General features: G+C 46.9%; 1 protein-coding gene across 6 annotated transcripts in view; it reads right to left on the bottom strand.

Moving 5' to 3' along the window:
* FBXO10 (F-box protein 10) overlaps nt 1–20,168 on the bottom strand; it is an 81,741-nt gene that overhangs the window by 3,314 nt on the left and 58,259 nt on the right. For 5 of the 6 annotated variants that reach the window (XR_009541543.1, XR_009541547.1, XR_009541544.1 and 2 more), the window contains 6 exons: nt 20,044–20,114; nt 18,235–18,387; nt 16,772–17,041; nt 14,425–14,735; nt 13,124–13,305; nt 10,539–10,923 (listed from right to left, as the gene is read on the bottom strand). Coding sequence is in view for 1 of the 6 variants with exons in the window: in XM_060154812.1 (XP_060010795.1) it covers nt 10,749–10,923; nt 13,124–13,305; nt 14,425–14,735; nt 16,772–17,041; nt 18,235–18,387; nt 20,044–20,114 (1,162 nt within the window). In the remaining 5 variants the exon portion in view is untranslated. Of the gene's footprint in view, nt 1–8,838; nt 10,924–13,123; nt 13,306–14,424; nt 14,736–16,771; nt 17,042–18,234; nt 18,388–20,043; nt 20,115–20,168 lie in introns of those variants that run through there. The other variant, XM_060154812.1, reaches the window with a different exon arrangement.

The raw sequence follows: 20,168 nt of genomic DNA, 5'->3' as shown, positions 1-20,168 counted from the left end.
CAAGTACTGGTTTCTGAGCAGCGGTGACAGTTGTGTCGTGAGTCACTCAGATTGCACCAGAGGGCCATGCTAGGCTTGACTGCATTTTAAAAGGACGATAATCATGGAGAATGGGTTCCAGAGCCCCACAGCCATAACTGCACCCTGCAAAGTTCTGGACAGGAAGGGAGAAAGAACTAGTGGGATGAGGGTGTTCATATCAGGAGACTACTCAGGGTTGGAACAAGCCCAGCAGGCCCCACGTGAGTCCACCATGAGGAACCATTTGGAGAAGAGACTTTCTCTGTGCTGATGGAAGGAAGGAAAGGGAAGAAGGTGGGTCCAGGGCTGTTGCTGAGGATAGTGTAGGCTCATGTGCTTTTCCAAGACCCAGCTCTGGCTCTTGTCTGGTCTGGCCATAGCATGCCCACCATTGCCTATAGTCAGGGTCTCCTCTGGCTACAAGGGGCAGTGGCCTCAACAGGATTGGAGGTCTGGATGATGAAGTTGTATTGGTCTTTTTTTTTTTTTAAATTGAGGTATGGTTGATTTACAACATTTCAGGTATAGAGCAGGGATTCAGTTACTATATATATATATATATATATATATATATATTCTTTTTCAGATTCTTCTCTATTATAGGTTATTACAAGATACTGAATGTAGTTCCCTGTGCTATACAGTAGGTCCTTGTTGTTTATTTTATATATAGTAGTGTGTATCTGTTAATCCCAAATTCCTGACTTTTCTCCCCTCCCCCCATATTGGTCTTTGCTGTGCTTGTACACTTCTATCAGCAGGCATCAATATTTGGGCCTGACTGGCCAGCAGGGAAGGCCAGGGAGGCCACAGTGTAAGCTGCTTGGGTGGGGGGCAGCTGAGACCTGTGAGCTCTGCACAGGGGTTAACCTTTCACCTGTGGGAAGTCACCCTGCGGAGGGGACTTAGCTACTGCAGACTGAATGAAGCGACCCCAGGGAAGCACAGCACCATTAGAAGATCCTATCTTCTGATCCATAATTGCTGCACGTAAGAGCTGGGACATACACCTCCTGAGGCACAGGATGAGACTCCTAAACTCTGCCTTCTTTGGGCTCTCCCAGAGCCACTGGAGTGGATCTGGAAAAATGACCAGATGGTGAGGAGACAGTCTCCAAACTGGCATGTGTGAACGGAGGGCAGGAGCAGGGTGGATCCCAGGGGGATAAGGATGCTGTCTGTAAATCTGGAGAGTTGCCACAGACAGAGGGAAAAGATGTCCTTTGGGGGCTCCAGAAGATAGAAATACTAGGAGTGGGGTTGGGTTTGTTTCCTTATCCATCCATCTATATGTCCAACACTTAATGAGTTTGCTGGGTGTTAGGTATAGAGGATCAACAGTGCATGACCTCACAGGGCATGGGAGAGGGGGGAATCAGACACATCAACAGACTTTTTCAATGCAGAGGATTTCAGTGCCACCATGGGGATAACACAGGTGGGTAGGAGAGCATGGAGGAAGGGCACATAACTAAGATTTGAAGAGATTAAGGGAAGTGTTCCATGGAATGATGATGAAGTAGGATCCTGAAGTATGGGTAGGATTTAGCCAGGGAGGCAGATTTTTGGCTCAATTAATCAGATGGAGTAGGTTCCCTTGGGCGGGTCTGGCCTGTGTGGGAGAGCAAGCCCTGCACAGTCAACCAATGCAGGCTACTCAGAGCAGTCTCCTTCCAGATGCTTCCCCAACCACGGAAGAGCAAGGGTAGGATAGGTGTTCTGTGTTCCTCCCACTTCTGCCTCCAAATGACTTGGCGGAAGATGGGCACTATATGTGTGTGTGTCCCAGCTGTTCCTATTACAGAAGCCCTAGATAACAGCCTTACTCATACATCTTCTGTATACAAGCTCTTAACATTTGATAGGAAACGTTCAACTACTGGCCTTGACAGGCATCACCACTCAGAACTCAGTTCCTTCTGGGGAGAGCAATCGAGATGGTGGAGTAGTAAGATGTGAAGCTCACCACCTCCTTTCACAAATACATCAAAAATACATCTACATGTGGAAAGGTTCTCACAGAATATCCACTGAATGCTGGCAGAAGACCTCATACCTCTGAAACAGCAAGAAAATCTGTAAGTGGGTAGGACAAAAAGGGAAAAAGTGAGAAAGGAATCAGGATGGGACCTGGGCCCCTGGGAGGGAGCTGTAAAAGAAGAAAGGTTCCTGCGCCCTCGGAAGTTCTTTCATTGGCAGAGAGATCAGCTGTTATAAGAGGGAGCTTCAGAACCTTGGAGTAGAGCACAGCAACCAGTCTGCAACAGCTAGAATGGAGAGAGAGCTGCACAGACGGTCAGTGCCACTGCTTTGCACTTCCCAGCCTGAGATGCGTGTCTACTGGTGCGGGCAGGGGCTGGATGAAGAAGCTCGGGCTTTGGCGATCAGACCTGGGGAAAGGACTGGGGTGGGCTGTGCAGAAACAGCCTGAAGCGGTCGGAGTCTGGTGCAACCCTACCTGAGGCTGTATGAGGAGGAAGCCTGGGCCGCCTTAGAGGCCAGGCACCATTGTGTGGGCAGTGTGCAAGGGGAGGGGCAGAGCCTGCCATTACAGCCTTTTCCCCTGTGCAAGCTCTCAGCGGAACACTTCTTACACTCACTGCAGGAGCCGTCTCGAGCTGCTGACTCTGCCCTCCCGGGGAGCAGAGTTGTGAGCTGCCTCTGCTCCCATGGCATGCTCCAGGGCCATGCATGAGCTGCCACTGCCACTGAGAGTCCCACGACTGGGCACCAGCTGCCACATCTGCACACCCCGTTAAGGGGATAATGGCCAGCAAGCGCTGAGGAAAGAGGCGATAGGCAGCCATACTAAGAACAGCCCTTGAAACAAAAATGTTTAAACCCGCACAAGCTACACAGGGATGCCCCCAAATATAAAGAGCCTCCTAAGACCACAGTAGATAATTGTTTCTCCTAAACTCACAGAATAAGAGAAATACAAGTAAAATGAAGAAGCAGAGGAGCCACTCCCAGTTAAAAGACCAAGAGAATTCCCCTGGAAGAATAATGAAACAGACCTCTTTAGTCTAACAGACACCAATTTCAAAAAGATACTGATTTCAAAAAGATAATAAAAATATTGAAGGAATTAAGGCTATCGACAAAAATGCAGAGCACTGTAAAAAGGAACTGGAAACTATACAGAGGAACCAATAAAAATTAGAAAACTCATTTACTGAGACAAAAACTGAATTAAAGGCAATGAACAGAATAAATAATGCAGAACGAACAAGCAACCCGGAAGACAGAATAATGGAAATCATCCAATCAGGACAGCAGACGGGAGGCCAAATGAATAAAAATGAAAGTAATATAAGAGACCTATGGGATAATACAAAGCATGCCAATCTAGGCATAATAGGGAATCCAGGAGGGGGAAAAAGAGTAAAGGGGATTGGAAATGTATTTGAAGAAATTATGGCTGAAAACTTCCTAAACCTAAAGAAGGAAACATATCCAGGTACAGGAAGCACAGAGGGTCCAAAATAAAGTAAACCCAAACAGACCTACACCAAGACATTTTATAATAAAAATGGCAAAAATTAGACGATTCTAAAGGCAGCAGGAGAAAAAGAGTTAATTACAAGGGAAGCCCCATAAGGCTATCAGTATTTCTCTATGGAAACGTTTCAGGCCAGAAGGGAGTGGGAAGATATATTCAAAGTCCTGAAAGGGAAAAATCTGCAACCTAGAATACTTTACCCAGCAAGATTATCATTTAGAATAGGAGAGAGAATTTCTGAGACAAGCAAAAACGAAGAGAATACAGCAATACTAAAACCTATCCTCAAGAAAATATTAAAATCTCCTCTAAACAGAAAAGAAGAATATATAGGAAAGAGAAAATCACAATTGAAGAGAAAAATCACCTATAAATAAGCCAGTACACAGATTTTTAAAAAATCAAATTTCTGTGAACGTGATGATAGCCACAATGAACAGCAAAAGGATGAACATGAAGATGTAAAAGCGGACATCAAAATCATAAAATGTGGTGGAGGAGAGTCAGAAAATGTAGATTTTTTTTTCATTTCCTAGAATGTTTGAGCCTCTATGACTACTAGTCTAAGGCAAGGAGCTAGAAGGTGGGGTTAACATACTTGAAAAACAGGGTAACCACAAATCAAAAACATATGACAGATTCACAAAAACCAAGGAGAACATAAGTATAATACAAAAGAACATCAAACCACAAAAGGAAAAACAGAAAGGGACAAAGAGGAAATATAAAATCAACAGGAAACCAAGGTTAAAATGGCAATAAATACGTATCTATCAATAATTATTTATTAGTGGACTAACTACTCCAATCAGAAGACACAGAGTGACAGATTGGATTAAAAAAACAAGAGCTTACAATATGCTACCTAGAGGAGACCCACTTTAGGGCAAAGGACACACACAGATTGAAAGTGAGATGGAAAAATATTTCATGCAAATGGAAATGAAAAGAAAGTGGGGGTCGCAATACTCATATCTGACAAAATATACTTTAAAACAAGCCATAAAGAAAGATAAAGGACACTATGTAATGATAAAAGGATCAATACAAGAAGAGGATTTTACAGTCGTCCACATATATGCACCTAATATAGAAGAACCCAAATACATAAAATACTAACAGACATAAAGGCAGAAATTGACAATCATACAATAATAGTAGGAGACTTTAGCACCACACTTACACTAATGGACAGGTTTTCTAGACAGAAAATCAGTAAGGCAACAGAGATCCTAAATGATACAACAGTCAGAACTAATTGATATTTTCAGTACATTACACCCCCCAAAAATAGAATACACATTCTTTTCAAATGCACATGGAACATTCTCTAGGATTGACCACATATTAGGGCACAAAACTAACCTCAACAAATTTAACAGTATAGAAATTATCTCAAGCATCTTTGTGACCGTAAGAGCATGAAACTAGAAATCAACCACAGAAAAATCAAACAATTACATGGAGACTAAACAACATACTACTAAGAAAACCAATGGGTCAACGATGAAATCTAAGAGGAAATTTAAAAATACCTTGAGACAAATGACAATGAGAACATAACCATACAAAATCTATGGGATGCAGCAAAAGCAGTTCTTAGAGGGAAGTTCATAGCGATACAGGCCTTCCTCAAAAAAAACAAGGAAAGTCTCAAACAACCTAACCTATCACTTAAAAAGAAATTAGAAAAAGAACAAACAAAACTGAAAGTCAGCAGAAGGAAGGAAATAATAAAGATCAGAGAGGAAATAGAGAATCTCAAAAATTATATTAAAAAATCAATAAAGCCAAGAGCTGGTTTTTTGAAAGGGTAAACAAGATTGACAAACTCCTGTCCAGGCTCATCAAGAAGAAAAGAGAACCCGAATAAGAAATGAAAAAGGAGAGATAATAACCAATACTGCAGAAATACAGAAAGCCGTAAGGGAATACTATGAACAATTATATGCCAACAAATGCTACAACCTAGAAGAAATGGACAAGTTTCTAGAAACATACAGCCCACCAAAAATGAACCAAGAAGAAATAGATAATTTGAACAGACTGATCACTAGAGGTGAAATAGAATCTGTAATTTAAAAACTCCCTACAAACAAAAGTCCAGGACCAGATGGCTTCACAGGCGAATTCTACCAAACATGCAAAGAACTTATACTGATCCTTCTCAAACTCTTCCAAAAAAGCTGAAGAGGAAGGAACACTCCCAAAGACATTTTATGAAGCCACCATCAGCCTGATACCAAAACCTGACAAAGACACCACCAAAAAAGAAAATTACAGGCCAATATCTTTGATGAATTGATGAATATAGAAGCAAAAATTCTCAACAAAATATTAGCTAACAGAATCCAACAACACATTAAAAAGATCATGTACCATAACCACATGGGAGTCATCCCAAGTTCACAAGAATGGTTCAACATATGCAAATCAGTCAATGTGATACACCACATAAACAAAAGACAAAAACCCACAATCATCTCAATAGATGCAGAAAAAGCATTTGACAACATTCAATATCCATTCATGATAAAAACTCTCACCAAAGTGGGTATAGAGGGAACATATCTCAACATAATAAAACCTATTTATGACAGACCCACAGCCAACATAATACTCAACAGTGAAAAGCTGAAAGCCTTCCCACTAAAATCTGGAACAAAACAAGGATGCCTACTCTCACCACTTCTCTTCAACATAATATTGGAAGTCCTAGCCACAGCAATCAGACAAGAAAGAGAAAAGGTATCCAAACTGGAAGAGAAGAGGTAAAACTGTCACTCTTCGCACATGACACAATACTCTCTCTATACAAAGAACCGTAAAGACTCCACACAAAAACTATTAGAATAAATGAATTCAAGGTAGCAGGATACAAGATTAACATACAGAAATCGGTTGCATTTCTTTACGCTAACTATGAAATATCAGAAAGGGAATATAAAAAACTATACCTTCCAAAATCTCACCCCCCAAAATAAAATACTTAGGAATAAACCTGACTAAGGAGGTGAAAGACTTATATGCTGAGGACTATAAAACAATAAAGTAAACTGAAGATGATTCAAAGAAATGGAAAGATATCCAATGCTCTTGGAGGAATGAATATTGTTAAAATGGCCATACTACCCAAAGCAATCTACAGATTTAATGTGATCCCTATCATATTAACCATGACATTTTTCACAGAACTAGAACAGATAATCCTAAAACTTATATGGAATCATAAAAGACCCAGAATTGCCAAAGCAATGATGATGAAAAAGAACAAAGCAGGAGGCATAACCCTCCCAGAGTTCAGACAATACTACAAAGCTACAGTAATCCAAACAGCATAGTATTGGCACAAAAACAGCCATATGGATCAATGGAACAGAGTAAAGACCCCAGAGATTAACTCACACTGCTATGGTCAATTAATCTTAGATAAAGAAAGAAAGAATATACAGTGGGAAAAAGTCTTTTCAGCAGTGTTGGGAAAGTTGGACAGCCGCGTGTAAATCAGTGAAGTCAGAACACACTCACCATACACAAAAATAAACTCCAAATGGCTTAAAGACTTAGACATAAGACTTGACCCCGTAAAATTCCTAGAAGAGAATATAGGCAAAACATTCTCTGACATAAATCATACCACTGTTTTCTTAGGTCAGTCTCCCAAGGCAACAGAAATAAAAACAAAAATAGACAAATGGGACCTAATCAAACTTACAGGCTTTTGCACAGCACAGGAAGCCATAAACAAAACGAAAAGACAGCCTACAGAATGGGAGAAAATATTTGCAAATGATGCAACTGGCAAGGGCTTAATTTCCAAAATACAAACAGCTCATACAACTCAACAACAGAAAAACAACCGAATCGAAAACGTGCAGAAGACCTAAAGATACATTTCTCCAAAGAAGAAATACAAATGGCCAATAGGCATGTGACAAGATGCTCAACATCGCTAATTACTAGAGAAATGCAAATCAAAACTGCAACAAGGTACCAACTCACACTGGTCAGAATGGCCATCATTAAAAACTCTAGAAACAAATGCTGGAGAGGATGTGGAGAAAAGGGAACCCTACTACACTATTGGTGGAAATGTAAGTTGGTACAGCCACTATGGAAAACAGTATTCCATTCCTCAGAAAACTAAAAACAGAATTACCACATGATCCAACAGTCCCACTCCTGGGCATATATCCAGACAAAACTCTAATCCAAAAAGATACATGCAGCCCTATGTTCATAGCAGCACTATTCACAACAGCCAAGACATGGAAACCATCTAAATGTCCAGTGACAGATGAATGGATAAAGAAGATGCGGTACATATATATAATGGAATACTACTCAGTCATAAGAGAACAAAATAATGGCCATTTGCAGCAACATGGATGGACCTAGAGATTACCATACTAAGTGAAGTCAGAGAAAGACAAATACCACATGATATCACTTATAATGTAGAATCTAAAATATGACAAAATGAACCTATCTACAAGACAGAAACAGACTCATGGACATAGAGAACAGACTTGGGGTTGCCAAGGGGGAGGGGGTTGGGGGAGGGACAGTGGGAGGCTGGGGTTAGCAGGTGTAAGCTATTATATGTGGAATGGATAAACAACGTCCTACCATACAGCACAAAGAACTATATGCAGTATCCTATGATAAACCATAATGGAAAAGAATATAAAAAAGAATGTAGGGCTTCCCTGGTGGCACAGTGGTTGAGAGTCCGCCTACCGATGCAGGGGACACGGGTTCGTGCCCCGGTCCGGGAAGATCCCACATGCCGTGGAGCAGCTGGGCCCATAAGCCATGGCCGTTGACCCTGTGCGTCCGGAGCCTGTGCTCCACAACGGGAGAGGCCACAACAGTGAGAGGCCCGCGTACGGCAAAAAAATAAAAATAAAGTCTTTTTAATTAAAAGAGGATTTAAAGAAAAATATTAAGTACTAGCTTTCTCCTCAGCTGACATGTGGATATGGCAAACACTGTAAGATGCTAAGTGACTGAAGCTGGGGAAAATGTGGTCATGGATCTCATGTCATCCACACCAGGGACCTCACTGTTACTCTTCACAAAGCCCAAGGGGCAGGCAGGACTGCAGCTACAGTCCCTGACTGACACATGAGGACACAGACCTTGGAACTTGGAATCAGGTGGGAACAAGCTGGATGGACAAGAAGGCCCTGGTCTCATGTCTCGTTCAGTGGAAGCAGTGGCGCCTCGCGGGGACAGAGTGGTGAGAGGCCTACATCCAGCACTCAGGAACCCTAGCACATACCCAGACCAAGGAAAGTACCCCGAAAAGTGCCTTCTTTTAAATAGAGAACTTTATTTTGGTTGCTGAGATTTTCATAAGCACTTGGTTCACAGGAAAGTCATTCGTTACAAAATAATAAAAGGCAGCATTTTGTACAGCGACTCACACTGGGGCCATAGGTAAGTGCAAAGGACAGCGCTGGGGATGGGAGGGGCCCATGCTCTTGTGCCCGAAGTCCTCAGGGGGTAGCCAGTGCTCCTGGCTCCCTCTAGCCCAACCTATTCCACCCGGGAGAGCAGCACCGGGGGCCTGGCAGAACCAGCCTGGGAAGCCATCTGTGAGGTGCACGACAGTGACCCTACCAGGCTGGTGAGGCCCCACATGAAGGGCCGGGTGGGTGGGGGACTGTTCAGGCTGAACCAGGCCTGCGTCAGGCCCCTTTCCTAGAGCAGTGGGTCTTGAGCCTGCCTGGCTCTGGAACCTTAACACATTCACAGTTGGGTTCAGCACAGCCCTTTGGGAGCCAGCCTTCCTCTCCTCACTCAGGCTAACCCTACCCCTGGGCTGGGGACTGGGGACACAAGTCGTGACCCTAATGGAGCTAGCTTACGGGCAGGTCAGTGGGACAGGGATGGGCCCGGGTAAATCCTAAGCAAGGCAGAATATACCCTGTGGGGGCAGAGAAAGGGCAGAGGAGGCTCAGAGAGGGCAGAGCACTGCCATCCGGGTGGCAGTGTCGAGCCTGGAAGAATGGGTGGGACCTAGGCATGTGTAGCTGGCGAGGAGGGTGCACCCAGAAGAGGGGAAAGCGTGAGCCAAGGCACAGAGTGGGAAACCTTGGTAGGGTCAGTAAAGGCAGGTGGTCATCCATGAGAATGTGGACACAGACGAGGGCCCTAGGCACCTTGGTCTCCGCCAGTCTTGCGCCCAGGAGGGGCAGCTGGTTTGGGTGTGCTTGTGGGATTTGAATCCTCTCTGTGCAGCAAGCGCTGAACCAATGTCCTGAATCTGGGAGCAACTTGAAGGTAGAGCAGTCAGGTGCATCTCTGCACCACCCAGCCCAGCACGCGCCTGCACACCTAAGCCACTTGAAGGAAGCCTTCTCCACACGCCCCTTCCTGTTTTCAGCATGTCCCTGTCATTCCTGGGGCAGCCTTTCAAGAGGGGCTCCTTATCCCAAGCCCCTTCCTCCCTCACAGGTCCATGTCCAAGAGAACTGTGTCCTTAAGGAAACCAAACCCAACTCCGCCAGCCTCCCCAGGCAGCAGGGTGGGTGTGGCAGTGTCCCCGGAGGGTCAAAAGTGAGGTCTAGGAAAGGGGAAAATCTGGGGCTCTTTCCATCTCACTAGAATCACTTCTCTCCCTTAGAAGTAAATCCGTTCTTCCCTGAGAAGATTCTGGGTTTGGCGTATATAAAACGCAGTTCCCTGTAACTCAAACAGAAAACCCTGACCAAGGTTTTCATTATCGATTTCCTCAACTTTTCATAATCTCTATAAGACCTCAAGGGACTAGAAACCCACCAACTTAGGTTCCCCTTTTCTCCTTGAAAAATAATTCCAGGGAATTCCCTGGCGGTCCAGCGGTTAGGACACTGCACTTTCACTGCTGAGGGCCTGGGTTCAATCCCTGGTCGGGGAACTAAGATCCCATAAGCCACATGGCGCGGCCAAAAAAACCAACCAATCAACAAACAAAAATTCTAAGTTCTTTCCTGCTGAGGGCTGTGGAGCCAAAGGGTTTTGAAGGTACCTTGTTCTTAGTCCCCAGAAGACTTGGGAGCTTGTTTTTCAGGGCGGTGATAAGGAGACCAGGAGCCTTCACAAGCACTAATTCTTCCATCCCAAAGGCCACAACCTCTCAGCTTGGCTGGGCAGGGCCTGAGCCTGAGAGCAGGGTATGTGCTTCCTTCTCGGAGTCTGAGGACAGCCCCCAGCTGCCCCACTCCGTGGCTCTCCATTCTTACAGGATGGTGCAGAAGATGCTGCGTTTGCTGTGGTAACCACCTTCCACGTGGGCTGTGATCCTGGTTGCCATGGCTGTCACCTTCTGCCCACTGTGGGCAGCAGAGGGGCCTCGGAGAGAGTTTTCAAGGTGAGGCCGTGCTGGTGGGTTCGCCAGGCACCACGTATCAGACCTGGAGGTGCAAAATGAGAGTGAACCCTTTGGGAGTCTACAGCATCTGCTGAATGCCCTGCACAAACTTACCTTTGGCTTTGTTTAAATCTGGGTATAGGTTGCATCTCCCTAGTTACGTGATAGCAAAAGGAGGTGGAACATGGGCACAACTAATTCTAGTTCTAGCTCTACCTTCAGATTTACATGTAACCTTGGATAGGTTCCCTCTTGTCCTCTATGTCCCCATCTTTAAACAAGGATCTAGATAAGACCAGTGGCTTGCTTGTTTTTCTTTCATTCCCCCAGCCCCATTTTTTTCCCCACCTGTATGACTGTAAATGTCATGCAAGCTTTATTCACAGTCACCAAAAAATTAGAAACCACCTAAATATGCTTCAGCTGATGAACAGATAGACCGTGTGGTACGTCCATACAATAGAACACCACTCAGTGACAAAAAGAATGAATGACAGATGCCACAGGTGAATCTGGGATACACTGGGCTAAGTATTAAGAAGCCAGACTCAAAAGACTGCACACTGTGTTGTTTCTTTTACATGATATTCTGGAAAGTGCAGATCTATAGGGGACAGAAGTTGGTGGATTTCCAGTCCCTCGAGCTCTTGTGGAGATTACGAAGGGTTGGGGAAAATCAAATTGTAGTGATGTTTTGATTAGGGCTTTCTGTCCTAAGTTACAAGGAACCTGTCCTGAGTTACAAGGGATCGCCTCTTACACACATTAAATCCTAAATTGCTTAAGCCAGCAACATTGGCTTTTACGTATTTTTATGATAATAATGTTACGAGTGGGACTGTAAAGGTATGGGTAGAGTCAGAGGCTGGCTACTGTGGGGTGAGTAAAAGCCTGGGGCTATGTTCAAAGATCTGCAAGCATTTGCGTTTGGCAGCAGAGTGAGCTCCTGAGAAGAAGTGATGAAAAGAGAGGAAATTAGGAGTGGACAGTGCACAGGAGACAATGCCAGGCCTACAGGTCTGGGCTGTACCCTGTACCCTGGGGTCTCCAAAGCTGGAGGAGGAAGTGGACCCCAGGGAGTCTACAATATGATCTGCTGGGATTTGGGAAGACAATATTAGAATTTCTACTATATCATACTTTATAAGTTATGACTATATAAATATACATACTGAGGGGGTTTCCTCAAAAAATATTTGTTACTGAGAAAGTGTATAATAAAAAAACAGAGTAGAGATCATTACTATAGAAAAAGAGGCTCCATCCAGGGTTTCTGACCATGCATGTGACGTGGCCAGAGCTGATTTAGAAAGATTACTCTGGCAGGATGCAGAGGACAGCCTGCAGGTCGGGGGTAGCCCAACCGCAGGGGGCCCAGGCAGGAAGCTGCTGCAACAAGACAGAAGGATTAACAGTGCAGGACTGATACCAACAACAATGGTATCAATACTAATTACTAATTATTATTTTTGCAACCAGTATGGCAAAGTATCAACCAACCAGAACGGAGTCCATCCATAAAAACTGAAACAGCGGTAATGGGAACAGGGGCCATGGGTCAGGATGAGGGGTGCTGACCCGAACAAGGGTGGCGGCAGTTGGGAAGAGGAGGTGCCAGGTACAAGAACATTTTAGAAACAGAATCAAGAGAACCTGGTAGCTGACTGAACTTCAGTGTCAGGGAGAAGGAGAGGCAGAGGTTTTGCTGCTGGAACAGAATGGATGGTGATGTCATCAAAATGAGGAACAGGGAAGGACAAGGGTTTGGGGAAGGTGAGTGTGAAGCAACTGTACACTGAGGCAGAAATACCAGAAACAAGGGGCAACAGCGGCCACAGCAATGAACACTTGTGTGGTACCTCAGATATGCTGCTAGGTCACATGATCCTATTTAAACTGGTGCTACAAAGCAGACATTATTAACTGGATTTTACTAAGGCTCAGAGATGTTGAGTAACTTGCCCAAGGTCACACAGCCAGTAACTGGCAGAGGTGAGATTTGAAACCACATACCCCTGATTATTTTAAAGCTTATTCCCTCCTAGGGAGTCAGGCTCAGGTCCTTAGCCCAGGCCTGACACAAAACCCAAGCACCAGAGCCGAAAGCTAGCAGGACTTTACCTGACCAGAGCCGAAAGCTAGCAGGACTAGGGAGCAAGGGCAGCTGCAGTCTCTGAGCCTGGCTTCCCCAGTGACCTCACTGTGGTTCTAGAAGATTGGTTTAGGCAACCCCAGGCACTTACTTTTTCTTGAAGACCAAGAACTTGTTGTTCTGCATGATGCATTCTTGGTTGTTTGAGATCTGCTGAAAGATGGTCTTGTTGGTCTTGCCCTGGAAGACGGTGTTCTCCTGCAGCAGAGCCTTGGCACGGCCCTGCACGGCAATGCCGTAGGCCCGGAATGAATGGATCCGGTTCTTTATTACCTGGGAGAGGCAGCCAGAGCTTGTCACACCTCAGGGACTCCTAGACTGGTAGGGGAGCCAGGTAAGTGAATCATCAGTTATAAAACTGAGGGGTAAGAGCATGCTAGGTAGGTCAGCATTGAGCCATGCGAGCTCAGGGAAAGGCTATCAAGACCAGCCCAGAGAGAACCAGGAAAGGCTTTCTGGAGGAGGTGATGGGTAAGCGGTAGGAGTTTATCAGGTACAGAGCAGAGGAGAGTTGTTCCAGGAAGAAGGAACAATGTGCAAAGACCCAGCAGATGGGGTGTGAGCCACTGGCGACCCAACTGAGGTAACAGCGAGCCCTCCTCCCCTCCTCTGCTCCCACAGTGCTCGGATGCAAAGCCAAGGGATTCCTTACTCCTTGCTGAAGTCACTGACTCATGAAGTCACAAAGCCGAAAAGAGGCTTTGCGACTGTAACTTCACAAGGGCAGGGATTGGGTTTGTCTGGCTCAACACTGAAACCCTAGCACCCAGCTCAGTGCTGTGCATAAAAACGGAGCTCGGGGCTCAAGGTCCTGTGGGGAAGAAAAACAGGCGAAGGAACAGACACAGAGCACTGTGGGAAGTGCCCTGTGAAGGGTGGGCATAAGCACCTTAGAAGTACAAAAAAAGGGCACCTCAAACAGCCTGGGGGGTCAGAAAGGGCTTCCAGAAGAAAGGGAGAGCCAAGCTGTAGGACTTGGTAGGTAGGAAAAGGGGAGAGAAGGCTACTCCGGGTATACAGGGAACAGTGGGTGCCAAGGCCCCGAGGCAAGACTTCTCTCCATTAAGCACATACTGCATACCGGGTCCTCTGCGAGATTATTCTGTTAGGAGAAGAGAGCTAAAATAGCCCTGATCTTGAACTGAAGACCACAAAGATACCTCGGGTGGCACCCCCGCCCCAGCTTCCTGCCAGTACCCCCTGTTCCTCCTTCAGGGCCCAGTTCCCGCGTCCCCTCTTGCGTGAAGTCCCCCTGCATCTCCCAGGCTGGGTTTTGGCAGCACCCTTGCAGAGTGCTGAGGGTTTAAGGTTCTGCTTCTCAGCAGAGAGGGCACGAGGGCTCTCCTAGGGCCATGCCCTGCATAGGCAGACACATCACACACACATACATACCTTGGTGTCGGACGTGGGCAGCAGCTGCAGCCCGCTACCGCGGTTGCCAATGATGTCGTTTTCAATGACAGTGCTGTCACCCTTGGTGATGATGCCATGGCCTCTGTTGTCATAGATACCATTGCCTCGGAACTCCACTTTGCACTGGGCCTCCACCTTGACCCCACTCTGGTGATTGCAGGAGATGCTGTTGTTGGCCACACGGGTGAGCTGGCTGCTCTGGGCCACAGTGATGCCTCTGTCCCCATTAGCATGGATCACGTTGGTGATGACATGCAGCAACTCACTACTCTGGACATAGAGTCCTGAAGCTGTGGGTACAGGGGTTGGGAGCAGAGAAAACACAGGGTGGTCCCAGGGTCACTGCTGACAATACCACTAGGAAAAGCCTTCCCAGAACTGTGCACCCAGGAGAGGGGGAGGGGGAGGAGAGGTAGCAACATGTAGAACCAGCCTTTGGCGGTTGCATCTTCTAAGCTGGATGACAGAGCAGGAGGAAACCCAGGACCAGCAAGGAAACTCTGTTCCTTCTGCACCAAGTCCTCATTGAAGTGGCCAGGGAAACATGATGTGACGAGATTCCTTAGGCTCAGCTGGTCTTCTGGCCCAGGCTCTCGTCCTGTGCTGGCATGCCTCCTCCAGCAGCCTCATCCTACCCCCATCTGCACCACCTGTGACAGGAGGCTCACTACCTGCTCAAGGCTGTCCATTCCACCTCTAGACAGATCCACCTGCTAGAAAGTTGTTTGTTTTGCTTTCCATTCTGAGCTAGAATCTGCCTCCCTACTATTCTGGGAAATTTTCTTATTTCTTAAGAAATAAGAAATTTCTTAGCGACACTATGTTTGTAGAAAAAAGCACAAAATCAGCAGGCTTAGAGCCGCGTGGGGAGAGGCAGCATGGCATGTGGACCCGGGGTGAGCAGGAGTTCTCCCCAGTGGTAAGAGGCACCAGCAGCACCAGGAGGAGTCTGTGGGAGGATGCCGACTGCGGGGTCACATGGGAGCATTCTGAGCTGTGAGCTTGCAACCCCGAACCTTTTGGTGCCAACTGCCTGTTGCTTCTCCTGGTTTGGTTGAGAACAGCAAAATTACATCAAGTATTTGTGGATTTATGTGGCTTTGCTTGTCCTACTGGACAGCATGGCCATGTAGAGGAAACCCTGAACTGGGAGGGGACAGAACTCATTTTCCGGATAAGTGGGCTGGGGCCATTGGCTACCCATCTCCCTGCCTCTGCCACTCCCAGGGGGATGAGCTTACTAGGGCCCAGGGACCTCTCTTTAACAAGCTTTCCTCCATCAGCCCCCCAGAGTAATTCTGATAATCAGCCAGGTTTGGGAGCTGTGGAGTTGGATGAAATTCACGATAATTTTTTTTCCAATTCAATAAACATCAAACACCTACTGTCATTTTTTAAATCAAGTTTAAGATAACATGGATTTTAAATACTCTTATTTTCTGTGTTCTCTAAGAAAGAAAAACCACTGCCAATTAAACCATGATATGCCATCAACTGTAAGGTGCATCTCCCTGCCTCTGCCACTCCCAGGGGGATGAGCTTACTAGGGCCCAGGGACCTCTCTTTAACAAGCTTTCCTCCATCAGCCCCCCCAGAGTAATTCTGATAATCAGCCAGGTTTGGGAGCTGTGGAGTTGGATGAAATCACGATAATTTTTTTTCCAATTCAATAAACATCAAACACCTACTGTCATTTTTTAAATCAAGTTTAAGATAACATGGATTTTAAATACTCTTATTTTCTGTGTTCTCTAAGAAAGAAAAACCACTGCCAATTAAACCATGATATGCCATCAACTGTAAGGTGCATCTCATCAGAGATGTTAAAATGTGAAAACTGTGTCTCAGAATTGATTGGAAACGTGTCTGCCAGGTGTGGGATTGGTACTGAGGGGAAGGGGCACCAACAGGAGTGGGATTCAGTTCCTTGCCTCAAGTTCACAGCCTGTCAGAGTGGACGAAACAGCCACAGAAACAAATACAATCCCAGGCCCCCTAACAAGTGCCACTGGGGCTGGGGGAGAGCACAGGTCAAAGGAGAGAAGGACAGAGGGTGAGGGCGAATTTGCAGGGGGCTCTGAGGTCCGAGTTATTTGGGACGTGTGGATGGGAGAAAGGGAATTTCAGGCAAGAGAAACAGCAAGAGAAAGGCAGGGTGGGGTGGGTGGGAACAGAAAAGAATGGATTCAAGTCAAGGGCAGTGAAGTCCAGGGGGCTGGGGTACCGGGTAAGTGGCTGAAGGAAGTGGCTGATGAGGCTAGAAGGGCCTTAGGGCAGGCAGAGCACGGGAGGCCCTGGAGCAGGGGCTGTAGGGAGGGGCACTCACCTCCGTTGTGATTAACAGTGTTAGACTCGACCAGAGCTGTGGCGATGGGCCGGCGCAGCAGGTCGTCATCCTTCTCCAGTTCCGTCTCCCAGAGGGTGGCGTCCCCGTCCTCGCCGAAGTTCTCCTGGGCCACATGGCCTCCAGGGGACTCCCCGGAGCCATCCTTCTGGCTGAACACTGCCACTCCATACACGCCATTGTAGCTGACGTGGTTGCTGGTGATGTGGGGTAGGCTAGATGACATCATCCACACACCACAGCCCTTATTAGCTGGGACAGTGAAAGGAGCTGGTCACTGAGGCTGAGTGACAGGAGAGGCAGCACCCAGTGCCTCCCCGAGAGGGGAAGCAGGAAAGGTGCTGGCCTGGAGACAGAGTCCCTGATTTGCAAATGGCCTCGGACAAGTCACTTTACGGCCTGGCTGCAGGCTTCTTCATACAAGAGGGGTAATAACAGGTCAATCTCACAAAGGCAATCATTCCATGGGGTATAAAAGTGCTCTGGGAACTGTCAAGGCCCCACTTCCAGATGAGAAGCACACAAGCCCATGATGACAGTGCCAAAGGGGCCCTCAGAGCTCATCCAGCCCAACTCCTCCCTGCACAGAGATGGAGGTGGCCTCAGTTTGAGTTCCAGCCCTACCACTTCCTAGCTGTGTGACACTGAGCAGGTTATTGAACCTCTCTGTGCCTCAGCTTCCTCACCTTTAAAATGGGGTTACAGGAATTCCCTAGAGGTCCAGTGGTTAGGACTCAAACACTTCCACTGCAGGGGGGCATGGGTTCAATCCCTGGTTGGGGAACTAAGATCATGTAAGCCACACAGTGTGGCCAAAAAATTAATTATAAAATAAAATAAAATGGGTTTAATAACTGTACCTACCTCAGAAGGTAGTCATGAGGATTAAATGTGCTAATGCATATAAAGGGCTTAGCAAGAGTCCAGAGCCTGAATGTAGGTTAGTATAATTATTATTATTATTAGAGATGCAGTCCAGAAAGATGGAAGCTTCGCCCCAAATCACAGAATGAGTGAGAACACTTTTCCTTCTACGATTACCCTATTTCTCCCATTATATTTTTAGTTCTCTGGATCAAAAGAAAGGATAAGAGAAGTTAGACGTCCATGTGTGAGAAATTAAATGGCCCTGGCCTTATGCAAGATCCACTCCTGCCTTTTGCTGTTTTAAGTGGGGGATAAAGCTCTCTGCTTTGGGGTCAAGTGACCATGGGGTCAATCTGGATTAGAAGGTGATTTATGAGAGCCTCGTGCCTTCTATGTGGGTAAGTGTAGGGTCTATGTGGCTGTGACCTGAGATGGATGCTATTCTTTAAGATGAGATCTCTGAGGCCCAGGGAAAGGCAGCAACTTTCTCAGGACCCACAGGCTGGAGATGGAACCTGGGCTGCCTGTCTCCAGGCTGGGCTGGGTCCCAAACCCCTCGCCCAGGAATGTGCCCTCACCGTAAATGGTGTTTCCTTCTAGCAGGCCTTTGCCTTCATCCCCGACAACAACACCATCGGAATAGCCAAAGCAGATGAGGTTGCTCCTGAGGATGGGGACCCCTCCTCGGCGGATGTCCACACCTCCCCACTGATTCTCTCGGATGACATTTTCTACGGGAAGAGGCAGAAAAGAGGGTCAAGAGTCACCTACAGTGCTGGCAACGAGGACTTGGACAGCTGATAGAAAGGCAAGTCTGGACAAAGACGCCTAGGCCTTCCCGTCAGCAGTCAGCACCCCGAATCTTGTCTGGTGTTTGACTTTCTAGGGACTTGTCTACTGTCTGCTTTCCTCAAGGGCAACGTTCATGTCTGTCTTGTGGTCTCCTACATCCCCAGCATCCACTGTACCCAGCGGCCTGGACGATTGATGACTAAGAACAGACTGGCTTTAGAGTCCCTGGACCAAGGCCAGGCAGGACTGTTCTGTCCTGGGGGGCTGTCCTTGGGAGGGCTGAAGCAGAATCCAGCCATTCCCCCACACGCCTGGGAAGGCGCTAGCCTGTCCTTCTCAGCCTCAGCTCTGGACTGACCACAGCCTTCCTCTCCTCTCCCCTCCACCATGTCTCTGGGAGTGAGCGGGCTGAAGAGCCACAAGTTAGAAGGGGTGTCCTGGGACACTGCTGCCCCAGCATGGTGGCAGGGCAGACTCTCAGCCTCCTGCAACAGGACTGCAATGGCTCATGAGACCTTGTGTGGCTGGCCCCTCCCTGCCTGCCTCTGGGACCCCATCTCATACTCCTTGCCCCTTGCGCACCACACTGCAGTCAAATGAGCAACCTCTGTGCTCCTCAGGCATGCAAAGTCTATCCCCACAGGTAGCCCCGTGTGGAATCCTCGTTCTTTTCCTGGGCTCCTTCCCATCATCCAGCTTCTGGCTTACATGTCACCTTCTCAGAAAGGCCTGCCCTGACCATACAATACTAAATACCCACACAGTTCCTCTATCACCTTATTTTAATTATCTGTAAAGCACTTATCACCCTCAGATATGACTTTCCCTGGGGAAAAAAATGCTTTTGTTTTTTTCCCCTCCTAAAATGTCAGTTCTTGACAGCAGAAATCATGTTTTGTTCACTGCTGTATCCCCAGCTCCCGCATACAGCATGTACTCAAAAAACGTCCGATAAATGAAGGAAGGCTGGATCCAGTCAGGGGGATTCACTGGCCCAATATTTACTGAATCTCCTTAATGTTCTAGGTATGGCTACGCTCTGTGCTGAGGCTACACTGACGTACCAGACAGACTTGATCCTTGCCTTATAGGATACAACAAGAGACTGACATTAAACAGATCACAAGAAATTAAGTAAAATGTCCTGCAGAGCAGGCCTACTGGGTAGAGTGAGTGTAGATGTATAATGGGAGGTCAGGGCAGACTTCCCCCAGGAAGTGACACTTAGGCTGAGACTCAAAGAATGAGCAGGAACTGGCCAGGCAGAGGGGAAATGGGGATGGACTGCCAGAGCAGGCACAAGCCCGTAGAAGCCAAGAGGAGGGATTCAGACAGTTTGTGTGGCATGAATGTTTCTGACAGTGTTATGTCAGAAACGGTTATCCATTCAGATCCTGTAAGCTCCAGGCCTGGCAAAGAGCAGACGCTCTCTCCCTGCCTGATAAGCATGGCCAGTGCATGGAGCCGGCATCCCCAAGTGCCCACTATCAAGGAGGCCAGTGTGTCGAGGTGAAGGACTGGGTGGGTGGGAAGCCTGGGACGTTGGCTTGGCTGTGGTCACTGGGGGCTTCAGCTCCAGGCAGTCCCACCCCTACCTGTGATGAGGCCTCTGCCATTCTCATTCACAGCTATGCCGGCTGCACTGCCCTTGAAAATGTGGTTCCGGCTAGAATGGAAGGAGAAGACAAAAGGTGAGACCAGACCAATGTCATGTATCAAA

Source organism: Lagenorhynchus albirostris, chromosome 7 (assembly GCF_949774975.1).
Source record: "Lagenorhynchus albirostris chromosome 7, mLagAlb1.1, whole genome shotgun sequence".
Classification (NCBI taxonomy): Eukaryota; Metazoa; Chordata; class Mammalia; order Artiodactyla; family Delphinidae; genus Lagenorhynchus; species Lagenorhynchus albirostris.
This window is presented reverse-complemented; position numbering and strand designations above follow the sequence as displayed.